Source organism: Poecilia latipinna, unplaced genomic scaffold, assembly GCF_001443285.1.
Source record: "Poecilia latipinna isolate Pla-1442-1.1 unplaced genomic scaffold, P_latipinna-1.0 Scaffold2273, whole genome shotgun sequence".
Taxonomy (NCBI): domain Eukaryota; kingdom Metazoa; phylum Chordata; class Actinopteri; order Cyprinodontiformes; family Poeciliidae; genus Poecilia; species Poecilia latipinna.
The window spans coordinates 60,991-75,849 of NW_015114889.1; the positions used below are offsets into that span (position 1 = coordinate 60,991).

A 14,859-nucleotide genomic window follows, 5' to 3' on the forward strand; every position below is an offset into this window, starting at 1 on the left:
GGTGTGTGTTGGTTTTGTTGCTGTGTGTGTGTGTTGGTTTTGTTGGTGTGTGTTGGTTTTGTTGGTGTGTGTTGGTTTTGTTGGTGTGTGTGTGTTGGTTTTGTTGGTGTGTGTTGGTTTTGTTGGTGTGTGTGTTGGTTTTGTTGGTGTGTGTTGGTTTTGTTGGGGTGTGTTGGTTTTGTTGGGGTGTGTGTTGGTTTTGTTGGAGTGTGTGTGTTGGTTTTGTTGGTGTGTGTGTGTTGGTTTTGTTGGTGTGTGTTGGTTTTGTTGGTGTGTGTTGGTTTTGTTGGTGTGTGTGTGTTGGTTTTGTTGGTGTGTGTGTTGGTTCCCGCCCCCACGGCCAATCAGCCAATCAACAGCTGACTTGAAGTGGCGCCGGCCAATGGGACTAAGGCTCTTTGGTTCTGTTGGGCCTGAATAGAAAAATCGTGAGTTTAAAACTAGAAATTCAGTCCCTTCCTTCGTACCTAATTACTTTTACTCAGTTACTTTTTATAATTTTTTTTCAGGATGTGGATTTCTGTGTGTTTTTGGTTATTTTAGTCCCTGGGTCTGCATGTCTTGCCCTTCATTGATCCCAGTTTGTCTCATTCCATTGATTATTGCTTGTATTCATACTCACCTGTGTCGGACCCTTGTAGTTTTCCAGTGCTACCAGTGTTTGAGTTTCTAGCTTCAGTGCTCACCTGTGCTGCCTGGACTTTTGTACTCTTTGGCGATCTTCATTAAATCATCAAACTGCCTCTATCTCTCTGCTTTTGGGTCCAAACCTCTGAAACTGCAAATCATGACAGAAATATTATTTTCTACCAAAGTTTAGATTCTTGACCAAATGAAGAACCAGGACTAATAAAAACCATGAACGCTTCAGAACCAGTTCCTGTTGAAGTCAGACTTTATGTTTCAATACAATATTTTCCATCTGCTAAGTTTGGAGGCAATATTAATATAAATATTACTATAAATATTACTATAAATAGTCGATATTACTACTAAAAGCACTTAGTTCTAATATGGAAACGTGACACTTGTAATGTCTGTTTCTTTTATTTTGTAATAAATTTATTTGTACTAATTTCTTTTATTTAAAACAAAAGTTGCAAAAATGTTATCATTTCTGTCATGATTTGGAGAATGAGAGGTGGTGAGGATGAACGCAGGAACCCAGGTTGTAGAAGAAATGATGAATTTAATGATGAAAGCTCAAACAGTCCAACACAGGCGGCACTGCACAGAGATTAGCACACAGCTAATTACCGGTAGCTACTGATGCACAGAGGACTGAAAAACGAGAGCTAACGCTAACCAGGACTTAGCAGTTCTACTGGAGAGGCGAGACGTGAGACGACAACAACTGACATTAGACGAGGACCCGACAAGAGACAAAGGACACAGGTGGGATCAACCAACAGGGAGGACAGGACACAGAAAAAAAATAAATAAATACATAAAAACAGATCGTCACAGTTTCATTTTCACAAATCTGTCATGATGCGTCAAACCACCAAAGATCCTGACAGATTCAGGCGATCAAACAGCTTCAGTCACATTCTTATCAAAGGCTTTTTACTCCGATTGAGATTTGACTTTAGCTGAATGAAAATGGTGGAAAGCAGCAGCTCATGAGGCGTTCAGGCTGCGCTCTCCGTGAAACACATTCTGTGTCAGGAAGATAGTCCACATATCAAGACATGAAGCCTTGGATTCATTTGAAATGTGTGGCTCTGAGGAGAGGCTGAATCCTGACTGGAGCAGCAGATGGACACATGAAACGTCACAGACTCAGTTCAGGAAAACCTCAATAACGTTTGTTTTTCTGGATTTTGTCCAGACGGATTGTGACGATAATCACTAAAGCTTGTTTGGAAACATTTATGTAGAGTTTGGTTTGAGGGTAACTGAGCCGACAATAAAGTTGCTGAAGCATAAAAACGAAGGAAGAGCAGCTGATGGAGGCTGGGAGGTCGGACTGACTGGAAACATTTTCTGCTGGCAGTGAAGACGAGGAGGAGGAGGAAGAGGAAAAGTCGTTCACAGGTTGAAATTCCACAAGGGGTTCTGAGTGAAAACTGGAAAAATGGGAAAACCTGCAGGACCAAGTTACACCAACTGGAAAGGAAAACGCATCAGAGCTGCAAGCCGGAGCAAGAGGAACTAAAGAGGAAGAGGAGGATGAAGACACGGGATCATTCTGAATCCTGCAGATGTGACACGAACCAAAACCTGAGTAAAAATATCCTCATCCAAATAAGACTAGGTATTTAGATGTTTTTAGTTTAANAGACATAAAAATACGACCCAGTTAAAATTACAGTTGGATGGAGGTTAAAGTTAAACCAGTCGGTTCTGCTACAACTGATTGAGATGAGAATTGATTCTCTGCAGATGCAGTGAGTTCAGGTGAGAATGTGGTAAAAGCTGCCAGGTGAGTCTCAGAATAAAACATTTCAGCAGCTGAACCAGAAAAACATCCTGAAGCAAACGATAAACGTAATTTAGTCAAAAACCAACATCAAACTCATCCTGAAGTTTGATGAGTTTATCGTTTGCTTCATAGATAAAAGAGCATAATAGTGACTGGAGCACTGGTTGGTGCTCCAGTCATAATAGCTAAGGGGTGTTAGCCAGGTGTGTTAGCCGGGTTTGTTAGCCGGGTGTGTTAGCCAGGTGTGTTAGCCGGGTGTGTTAGCCGGGTGTGTTAGCCGGCCGTCTCACCTGTTTGGTCATAGAGTCGATGAGCCGGACGTAAAGATCCTGTTCGGTTCGGATTCCTGAAAACCCAAAAAGCAAAAATAGAGAAAAATGAAACCAAACGTTCTGGGAGCTGACACAGCATCAATACATGAACACATGAATACATGAACACATGTGTCCAGATGTCCTGCAACAAACTGAGTCCTAATAACATTTTGTATCGAAACGCTGCAACAATCTGCCAGTTGCTGCTGTGTTACCCTCCCTGCCCCCGCAGCATTAGCGATGCTGCAGCGGTTTATCATTATTTATAGGCGGCCGCCCCCCCCCCCCCCATCTGCCCCCCGCTGCCTCCACCAGATCGAGGAGTCCTCGCTCTCAGACATATTAAATATCAATCAGGACTGCTTGTGTTTTATTAGCGATGCATCGGGGCGTAAATGTGACACCAACGCGACATGGGGCGGAGGAGGAAAATTGCCGGGAACACCTGTTAGCGGTGCGGCGCCTCTAATTGTACTGGAAGAAATGGGTTTGCGCCTCCTCGTAGTTTGGGCCGTTTCTTCTTCTCTGCTTTCTAATTGACATGATTCACTCCTCGCTCTGCAGCCTAAATGGCGTCTATCCGTCCCGGTTGCAGATGAGGTCAATTACCTCCGTACCATGCTAATCCGCCACTGCGTATTACGGGGATTTATTGGCCCGAGGAGCAAAACGCTCCTTTATGTCCCACTTTATGCGGGTCTTCTGCGGGGGTCTGGACCTGGCCGGCGCGGGCCGAGCCGAGTGTTTCCAATCAGCCAGGATCCCCGGACCACGCGATGGACGGACCAGTCTGCTCCGTCACACATTCCAGATGTCTGCAGCTCTGATAATGAGAAACTTTTTCCAGACTTTAAACTGCTCAGCTGAGGTGACCTTTAATACACATCTTAAATCATGTGAGTCGCACTGCCTCACCTGGGAAAACGGCGATCATTAACTGGACTTCATCAATCCATGCTGCAAATCTCAGCTGCTCAAAAAGGCTGAATTTGGGCTTATTGTGGTTCAGTTTGTTCAGCAGAAACCAAAGATAAAAACCTGCCTGAGGTTCTTTCAGCTGCCGGCCTGACGTCAGACAGAAACCAGGAGAACCAACTGCCGGTCCACAGAGGAACCGCCAGCATCCCTCAAACTGCTCTGATGATATGATGGTGACTGGATCAGAACCAACTCATCAGAACTTTCCTGGTTTCCTTTCTCTTCACCAGCTCTGAGAAAAGTCTTCAAACGTTTCACATCATGGAAGACCTTTGACCTCACAACAAAGCCTGGTTCTGGTTCTAGATGGGTTCAAACTGGTCCAGGGACTAAAGTGGGTGGACAACATCCAGGGGGAAGGTGGAAGACACCAGGACTGACAGGGTCAGAGTGTGACCCCCACTTGGAGGCCCCAGTCCTCGACTCTGCCATCATGGGTTCGAGTCCTGGCCTGTTGACTTTTGCCACAGTTCAACCATCTTCCTGTCAGATAAAGACCATTAAAGCCAAAAATCCTTAAAAATACATCTGATGCATTGAACCTCCTGTGGTCAAGGCAGACGTTACAGTCGGAGCGCCGAGAAGAGGGGGTTGTCCTGTCAGCAGGGGCACCGCACAGGGGGGAAACGTTTGGAGGATTCTAAGGGCCCCTGACCAACCGGGGCCCTCCACAAAATAACTTTCTTTTTCATGGAAATTTTTAAAAATTGGGCCCCTGTCAATTACAAAATTAATCATATTGTGTTTTCTAAAATTGTTTTTAGCAGTAAAAATGTAATGTTACCCCTCCCAGACCAAAAACACACATCCATATTTGCCCTGAACCCCCCTGGATCTGCATGAAATGGATCGTTCCTGCTTGGCCTTGACTGTGACTGTTCAGCAGCAGACAGTGGAAGACGAGAACGACTGGCTGTTACTATGCTGCTAAGAGAAATGATAGTTAGGTTTTTAAAAAATAGAGAGGGAGAGAGAGAAAGACGAGTGTTAATTTATAACCCAGTTTTTCTCTGAGAGGTGAGTAGACTGTATGAGATTATCAACCATTTAGCATAGTTAGCTTAGCTACAGACTACTGTTTGCCTCCTTTTCACTAGCATTTAATGAATTAAGGAAAGAAATTACCAACATGTTCATCTATTTAACTTATTCCCTGGGCCTTTTACCACTTAACAGATGAATCGGTCAGCAGCAGCTCTAACCCACGTCCCTCCTGACCCGTCCTCTCCTAAGTGAAATTAAAGCTGCATTATGCAACTTTTATATATTTTTTTCAACATATTTTTTAAAACTGTCATTATGTTGTGACAGTACGGTATGAGAGGTAATCTGTGAAAAATCTGTTTCCTCTGCTTTCCCCCAGTGCTAGAAATGACCAATCAGAGGCAGGAGAGTTTTAGTGCTGTCAATCACCATCTCATGAGGTGTTGCTCATCCTCCCTGCCCCTCGCTCTGTGCCATGCTGCAGCTAGCATAGCCTGTTGTGAATGCTCAGTCTGGTTAGCATAGCTACCAATGACGGCAGATAAACATTTTTCCTGTAACAATAAGTTGTTTCTCCACCATTAGCACATTTAGCAGTGAGTGAATGAGGATGATTGACAGCGCTAAGACCCTCCTCCTGGTTCTCATGGGTTGTTTTTGGTCAGAACGGTGCATTACTTTAGCTAACAGTAGTTCAGGGAGGAGATGGAGGAGATTGATCTTTTCACAGATTATCTGTCTCATAACAAACTGCTACATCATGACAGCTTTAGCAAATATGGAGAAAACATATTTTTTATTAAAGTTATACTGCAGCTTGAATAACATGCAACTACATAGGATTTTTAGAAGTCTGGATTGTTTTGTGTGTATTTTGCATGTTGTCTATGACTGTTGCTCATGGGGAGACATTTCAGTATCTAAAACTGATAGAAAGAATTTAAGCAACCACCTTACATACTGGATGTGGACTGTTGGATGTAAAATTCAATAGCAGTGAATATTGTGCTAGTATCAGTATTGGACCAAAGAAAGCAAGGCAAGCCTTTAAAATTGTGATGCTTTTTATGGGTCAATTAGACTCAAAAAATTGTAACAGCAGCTGTGAGAAGATCTCCTGTTGTCAGAGGGTTAGAGGAAGACTATTACGATGGCTGAAACAATCAGAGCAAAAATGTTACTGTTGAAAGAACCTATTTTCTTAAGTTAAAGAATAAGTAATTCTGTTTTAGTTTTTCAATCAGCATTTCAGAGTAACAATATACTGACCAGACGTTAAACCCTCTGAAGAACAAGTTATCTTTGTTTTATTCCAATGTACAAAGGGTTTGTTCTACAGCTATGATGGTAGTTATAAGTAGTCCAGTGTGTTAATAACTGTGTTATTAAAGCATTTGACACTCTATTAACACTTAATGACACCTGTAACAAGTCCAATGTTTAAGGGAAAATATTAATCAAACAATTATAACAACCTCATGACTGTCACAGTTAAGACTAACAACATTTTAAGTTTTGACAATTGAAAACTATTATTACATATTTATGACAAATTATGATTCTTGGTTAATGTCAAGTTGTCATAGACATTTTGAATAATGTCAACTTTGCATTAAAAGTGTCATTATTTACTGAATGACACTTTATGACAAAATTCATAAATATTAATGAAAACTTATTCATGTTTATGTGTCATGTCAGTCTCATGCACAACCCGTCAAATGAAGTGATACGATTCAGTGCAACTAAACGAGTTTTGTTGACATTCTGTTATTCCAGGAAATGATTCCTGTAGTGCTTCATGCACACAGTGAGTTTAAACAGACTGTCATCTTAAACAGCAGAACCCGACCAAAACCACCATCCATGAAAACTTGACTTAACAGAGACATTCAGTAAAATATGCAGGCCCAAAGAACCAGAACCAAAGCTTGATTAGACCGATTCACTCGTGCTGGGAAATAATGTGGCTCCTAAATGCTTCTGATCAAACCCACTGTCTGTTCCAACTGGGCCTCGGCAGGTTCTGCTGGACTTACCGTTGCTGTAGAGCAGCTGGAGGCGATAGTGGATCCCGTTGTTGGTCTTTTCTCCGTTATATTCCTGCCACACAGAAGCAGAAATCCTGCTGTAAACATCTCACACCAAGTCTGGACCATATCAGGGTCTGGGTTCAGGGTCAAGGGTTAAGGTCAGGGTTACTGATCAGATTAGTGTGACACTGAGGAATCATTTCTCCTGGAAACCCCGTTCTCTGAGATTTGGGAAAATTCATGTAATGGAGCCTGCAGGAATCACTGCGATGGGACAAACTTTATGTTTCAGAAAACTGATCGGACGAGAATTTGAAATAATGAATTAACTGAGTCAATGTTCGGACTCCCTTCATGCAGCCTGGACCAGTTTTTGGCCCTCAGTCCTGGACGAAGCTGGACTGAGGGCCCTGCACACGTTCATCAGATCAAGCAACACTGACACAGAGTTGGAATATATTTGGATACTGCTGTCCTTTCCCTGCCTTCCTGACCTTCTGCTCTCCTTCGTCCCAACATTTATTCCCCATTTTATTTCTCTCCTCCCGCGTCAGAGCCTCACCGCTCGGCCGTGCGATGCCAACCGTGCCTGTGAGCGCTGGCCCAGTCCCAGTGCATAGGGCCGAGAGACTAGAGGTCAAAGCCGAGGTGAGCGAGTGGGCGGACAAAGTTGGTGCCAGCTGGCGGCAGATCAAAGAACAAACAGCTCGAACCTGCCTGGATGTTAGGGTGACTCTGGCTTCACTGAGAGGCAGCAGAGAAACGTTCACACTGATGGGAAAACGTCAGGATTCCTTTACAGGGAGGAAAACTGAAGGTTGCACCAATCAGCCAGGAAAATCCAATTTAGGATCTGTTCCTTGTCTAAATGGGTCTTGATACAGCTCCTCACAGACTCCTCTGCAGGTCTGCTGGGCTTTCTAGCTCAGGAATGTCAGACGTTCTGGAAGTTTTGGGCCCTCCAGAACATTTCAGCAGGAGCCAAGTAACGTCATCCTGCTGGGTGGGGCTGCTGCGTTCAGGAACACGGAGCTGGACCTGAAATAACCTGAATGTTGGAGCCAATCTCACTGCCCTCACCAGCTCACCTTCATCCCCAAACCCTGGGGATCCAGGGAACGTTTATGGGTTATATTGAGCCCCAGAGCCATGTTGGAGCCGGGTTAATCATAACCTGGGTCATGGGGGACACTGTGGTCAGGAATAGTCTTCAAGTAAGTTTCGCATAGCAGAAGTCGCCAGATAATGTTCAGAAATGCAGCATGAAGTCCAAACAGTGAATCCAAAGTTACCTTGTCTTTCTCCACAAAGTCTATGTAGGAGGTCCGCTCGATCTCCACCGGCTGGCCCTGCCGGTCGTACAGCGCCAGCACAAAGTGGAAGAAGTTGGACTTCCTCAGGTTGGATGGAGGCTGCTTCTCAAAGTGGGCCCGGGCCAGTCCAACGCCGCTGAAACACACAACAACAGGCTCTCATCAAACATGGCGGACCTGCAGGTTGTAGCTTTCTGGTTTCATCCTGACTTCAGGTCTGACAAATCTGCAGTAACCAGGTTTAATTCAACAGATCTGAACGTCTGGTGGGTCGACACCCTGCGTGTTCTGGATGCGTCCTGCTTCGACACACTGTGAATGGATCGCTGAGTCTTTTCTAGAACATGCAGGAGAAAATTAGGACTCATCTTCATTATGACGACACTGAGTCTCATCTCATTTTCACTTTGACATCAGCAAACGTGTCTCTACATGAAGTCGGCTAATTGTTGTGAAATTATGTGTGATTCTACATGAAAACTCTGAGAAACACAAGAAAACATTAATCATAGGCGATAAAGGAGGATTTAATCAGAAGCTGAAAGAGTGTAGATCCAACAGAGACGCTGCTGCACCGTCTACGGCAGGCTGTTAAGGACAAAAAGATCAACTTTGTTCATTATTACTGGAAATGTATCTGGCCCAATTAAATGATATAAAATCAGGTTATGGAGAATAAAAGGACTGTTCGCTCCTGAACGCACCTGGACCAGACAGCAGCTGACCTAACGTCCCACTTTGGACCAATCAGAGCAGATCTTGCTGTTTTAAAGTCACAGAGGATTTTACAGTGAAAAAGGTGAATTTGAGCTCAAAAAACAGAAGATAGTTAATTATTTAGTTCAAAAGTGACAGAAGAAACACAATGAACTCATTTCCTGTTTTAAGGAAGAGAATATTTATCAATTTTCCAAAAATTCAACTCATGCAAAAATCAACATCTGAAAAAATTTAAATATAAAAATTAAACTCCTTAAGCAAATATTTCTCTTCTTATTAATGATGTAAAAATCACTGGGGTCAGAGGTCATCTAAGCGATGATTTAAAGCCTGTGTAAAATGAGCTTCAGGTCGATGTTCCTGCAGGAGGCGACCTCTGACCTTTGCTGGCAGGAACTCAGAGCCAACAGGGAAAACGCTCCAAACAGCAGCCAAATATTTTCACATCAATCTCATTTCCTAAAACACTTCATGATCAATAAAACGCCAGATCACGGAGAAATATTTATTCATGCTCTGGGTTTGTTTTTGGAAAGTTGCCGGCCGGCTCTCCCGTTGCTTCCTGGCTCGGGGGTGTTTTCCCCAGACGGCAGATTAATACAGCCCTGACCTTTCTGAGCCTCCATTACCGATGCTTAATGCCTCATTTGCAGGCCGGTTGGTTGAAAGCGAATTCTCCTGACTCCCAGCGTTTGGCCCGCCGGACGCAGAGTGGAGAGGCTGCAGAGGAACTCCAGGCGGAGCGGCAGCTCAGGTGCGTTTGGCCGTTTTAATGGAGGCTCGCTGGGAATAGGAGCCGCCGAGTGTCGAGATAAAAATAACAGCAGCAGAAAGACGGCGGCCATGACTTCAACACTTCCAACATCAAATGAAATCAGTGTGTTCCTGTGTGAAAAAGCAGCTTCACACCTGTCTGCCAGTACAACCAGCAGCCTCCTCCAGCTTCACACTGGAAACAATGGGAGCAATAAATCCTTAAACATCTGAGAGGAAATTGGCTCAGCTGCAATCATTAATCATGACGGTTATTTTTATGAAATATGCTGAAGCAGGTCTCAGGTAAATCTGAACATTTCCTGTTTATTATTCTGCTGAGGAGAGAAAAGTTCAGGTTTTGATGATAAATCACAGATTTTTCTGATTTCTTTAAGATTTATCATGAAATTAAACCATCCACATCTGATCAGACCTATTACTTATTATTAGTAAGTAATAAGTATATTAATAAGTTCATATATGAGAACACCTATATCAGATAATCAGATAATTAGGAAGGGACTAATAATAATAACTTATTATTAGGCAGAGAACAGCAGATTTGTTTCCAGCTTCATCACCGACACGTTGAGCTAAATTTAATCTTTTTTATCTTTTATAATCAGCCCAATACACAAATGTTGCTCTGAAACTCGGACTTGTCCCAACATGGCTGCAGTTTTAATCAGGTGAAGCTAAATAATCCGTCTGAGTTTCAGACAGGAAGGTCGTCACTGTGCGACCCGTTCAGGTTACAGAAGAACCAGCCGGTTCTAATCAGGATCATCAGAACCATGAGAACGGATCAGAAATAACAACAAAGTCGTGTCCTGACCAGTTCCTCTGATCCTCCACCAGCCGGGTCCAATCCAGAACCGAAGGAGACCAGAGGAAACAAGCCGACCCGGTCCGGCACCAAACCTCAGCCCTGCTCCTGTCAGACCCGATACAGCGGTTAGGGGTTAGGGTACAGCGGTCCAGTAGCTAAGATCTGAAGAAAACCAGCAGAGGGCGACAGTGGAGAGGAAGAACCCCTCTTTAACACGAAGAAAGCTCCAGCAGAACCAGAACCAGGCTCAGTTAGGAGTAAACATGTCATTCTGTAGGTCACATTGTGGTTCTGACTTGTGACCCGTTCTCAGACCACGGATGTCTTTATTTTCCATCCATCAATTTCCTAACACTCTTGTCCCCTGTGGGGTCGGGAGGTGCTGCTGCCTCCAGCTAACATTCCAGGCGAGAGGCGGCGTCACCTGTCCAGGTGACCCATCCAGGTGGCCTGTCCGGGTCTCCTGGACGGGTCACCTGGACGGGTCACCTGGACAGGACCTAAGGAGAATTTGGAGAGGCCAATTTACCCGACAGTCATGTTTCTGGACTGTGGGAGGGAGCTGGAGTACCCAGAGAGAACCCAACATGCAAACTCCATGCAGAAAGACCCCGGACCGGGAATCAAACCCAGAACCTTCTGGCTGCGAGGCAGCAGCTCTACCGACTGCACCACTGTGCAGCCCGTCTTTATTTTCCTGCTAAGCATTTCCAGGAATCCCTGACAGATGAGCGTTTTCTCTGCTGATCCTGAGAGAAATCTAGTGAAGAGCCAGATGACAGAAACCTCGGCACATCCGCCGAGATGCGCGTGTCACTTTAAGGAAAACCACGTGACCGATACACTTCCTGTCGTTTGGATGTGACCGCGCCAAATTGTATGGATGAGGGAGAAAGTGTTTTGTTGGACGGAGATACTTTGTGTTCTTGGCCTTGTGTTGGTTTTTAACTACCGGATGAATCAATAGAGGAAGTTTTCTCCCCTGTGGGACCATTTTGATCTTATCACAGAAAATAATGATTATTCGGTTCTCATTTCCACTTTTGATCATTTTTCTTTCAGATTATTCCAGTTCCTTTCTTTTGGATATTTGAATTAGTTTACATGGATGAACTTTTATTGATATTACAGGTGAGATGTAGGATTTACTTCCAGGTTTTGTCTTACTGTAACTGGAGCTTCACCAACAGGTGTTCTGTTTATCTATGCTGCCCATCAATCTATCCTACCTGGTGGCGACGCCATCGATGCTACGTCACACTCTGCTTACTCAGCAAATTTCTTATCCTACCTGTGGAAGTTTCATTTTATGTGTTTTATTTCATCACAGATTACGGTAAGCTTTATTAAATTTATTTTTTTAGTTTACATGACAGCAGTTTGTAAATATATTTATGGCTTTAGTTTGCCGTCTGCAAACCCAATACTACTGTAAACAAGTCATTGTTAATCAGGACAAAATATCTTGTTTTGGTGGCTATTTTGTCCATGTACTTTAAAATATTTTAGTTTAATTACACTCTTATTATTAAACCTTGCTAAATAGATGTTGGTAGCAATACTATGGATTGAAGCTGAAATAACCGTGTAATATTAATGTATCCCACCATTTCATTGTCCGGTGCAGCTGCTGCTGATGACAGACACACAACGTATTAATGCAAAAACAGTTACAGTGATCTCTGTGTTTAGTTTAATTCCAATAAAAACCTGTTTCCCGTCTGATACTGTTTTATTTTTTCAAACGCCTCTGTATTTAAAACATTTTAACAGGTAGGATATTCTAATAAAAATATTACTTTATACATCTATAGCTTTTCATTTTAGACGGAAAGATGTTCAGATGAAGGCAGTGATCTTCTTGTGGTTTCATCAATGATATATTGTTCCAGTGCTAAGCTAAGCAAAACTCCTAAGTTTCCACTTCACTCACTCAAATAATCCAATATATTAATATTAACAACCTGATGTAGTTTTGTTTGTAAACAAACATAGTTATCAATCCGTTCTGCAGTAGGAAAATCTGACAAGGTAGCAATGATAGTCAGAACACCGTGAGGGAGACAAACAGGTCAACACTGGGAGACAAACAGGTCAACACTGGGAGACAAACAGGTCAACACTGGGAGACAAACAGGTCAACACTGGGAGACAAACAGGTCAACACTGGGAGACGAACTCCAGTGTTTCCAGAAAGCAGGAGATTGACCTGGGCCTTCAGCTCAACCACCTGCTCCATGATTGTTAATTGTGTTTATTTCTATTTTAATGTTCTTACAAATCACTTTGTGGTTTTAAGGAAAACCACGTGACCGATACACTTCCTGTTGTTTGGATGTGACCGCGCCAAATTGTATTTTATGCAATTTTATACAGATGCATTTTATTTTTTTCTCCAATGAGAACCTGTGGCAGCAGCTGAACATGGAAGTCGAAGCCAGTTGAAACGTCACCATGACGACGTGATCGAGGTACAAAGATGCATCTCCCAGGCGAACACACCAACATCACAGGGTCCACTACAATACTGGAAACCAAAAGAGCCTATCTTATACAACTGACCAGAACAAACCTTCAGTTCTGGTACCACTGGACTGACGGGCTTTTCAAACTGTTTCTCCAACTAGAGCAGAACAGAAAGACGGCAGCCTGGTGCAGCGGCCCGACCAAAGAGGCTCCTGACAGAAACCCTGAGCAACCAGGAGAAACCAGATATTTTTGGTCTGATGAAACAAAGATTGACTGTCTGGTGAAATCTGAAAATGGCCGACAGACGTCTCTGAACCGAAGCAGCTGGAGAAGAACGGACCCAACCGGCCGTTAGGGGAGTCAGACTGGAAGCTGGAGCAGCAAAGTATTCAGCAGAGACTCGGAAAACTTATGCAGATCTGATTTCTACTTTCAATAAATTTGCAAAACACTGACAAACTTTTTCACATTGTCATAAAGTATTTGTAGAGGAAAGAGGTTGGACTATAAATAAATGATTTTTCTCTCCTTTCAGTGGCAGAAGGATTCAAATTGAGTTGAGTCACTGAGGCTGAGCAGCTTTATGGGCTCAAGCGGCCTCTATTTGAGAGGGATGGGTCAGGGGGCAAAGGTCACCATGCCGGGACTCGAACCTGTGACCAACGCCTCCTTACGTGGGATACACTGCGCCGCCACAGATGAACAGTTTTCATTCTTTCTGTTCGGACCCATAAACCCTCCAGGTTCAGCATCCAGAGACATCCCATAATAAGTCAGAGCAACATTCTTCAGCCGGGAGCAAAAGGGAAGTTTTAGATTTTCCTTAAAGATGGAACCATCAATGCAGAACATATTACAGTTTAAACAATATTTCACTTGTTATTTTCAGTATTTATGAAGTTTATCTTCAATGAAACAAACTTCCATGTACAGAAAATTATTTACAAAATTACAAACCTAGTCTGTGAACATAAAAAATTAGTCAGAAAATAATCATTTCTTGGAATTATAATTTCAGTAATTAATTTAGAAAAATATCTGAAGCACTTTTTAAATTGGATTTTTTTTTTACTGGAAATAAATTTTGACCCAAAACCTGATCAAAAAACCCCAAATCAACAAACATGGAGTGAATCTGGCAGCAGCATCACTAAAGCAGCCATTATCCCAATTAAACCGGATGCTGCGGGCCGGCCAGACGGCCCATCGTCACGGCGACGCTCTGCCTCCACTCACAACGCTCGTCAGCATTATTATTATTTCAATTATGCTAATTGCAGCTGCATCCACTCGTACCGGCTGTTAGCACTTGGCACAAGGTGCAATAAAAACAGTATCGATGGCACACAGCTCACACAGGCACGCCCGGAGAGTAACTCACTCCCCAAACACACACACACACACACACACACACGGATTCACCACAAAGCCTGAAATTAAAGGTCAGCACGAGTCATGTGGAGCGCTCTGCAAACAATTACTGAGCAGCACAGCCACTGGTTTGTGTCCTCACTTGATTCTGGGTAAAACCTGCCAGATCCGTCGCTTCACACGGGTTTAACTGGAGGATCTCCTGCAACCAGTGATCCCAGTAAAGACTCTGCAGATTAAACCATTTCTGTCAGGAGGACGAGGCGAGAGCCTCAGCAGAGAGCTGACTCGTTCTCTAAGGTCAAACTGCACAAACCAACAGTTTTCCAGTTTTCTGCTCCTCACAAACCAAACGACCTGCAGCAGAACATGTATTATTATGATTATTATTAAAATGTATTATGTTGTTAAATGTATTATTGTGTATCAGCTTTCAAAGCCAGAAACAGAAGCATCCTGATTGGAATAAAAACTCTGAAAACCTTGGCAGGAATGTCGACTTCTAGCTCCTGTTAGATCATGAATTGTGGAGTTTTTATTACTTTAGACCAGTGGTTCCCAAACTTTTTCTTCTGCGCCCCCCCTATGGATTACAAATGGCTGTCTGGTTGAAACGACGGGTGTGATGGGGTGGTGGGGGGGGGGCACCGACTTTTTTGGGGGCAAA

General features: G+C 43.4%; 1 protein-coding gene across 1 annotated transcript in view; it reads right to left on the reverse strand.

The window, feature by feature from the left end:
- The window catches only part of LOC106937098 (transcription factor COE3-like), a gene marked incomplete at its 3' end in the record, with an annotated part of 89,985 nt that overhangs the window by 60,354 nt on the left and 14,772 nt on the right, over window positions 1–14,859 (reverse strand). The window contains exons 2-4 of the mRNA XM_015018443.1: window positions 8,027–8,183; window positions 6,741–6,804; window positions 2,716–2,771 (exon numbers count right to left, since the gene is read on the reverse strand). Of these exons, the coding sequence (XP_014873929.1) occupies window positions 2,716–2,771; window positions 6,741–6,804; window positions 8,027–8,183 (277 nt within the window). The remainder of the gene's footprint in view (window positions 1–2,715; window positions 2,772–6,740; window positions 6,805–8,026; window positions 8,184–14,859) is intronic.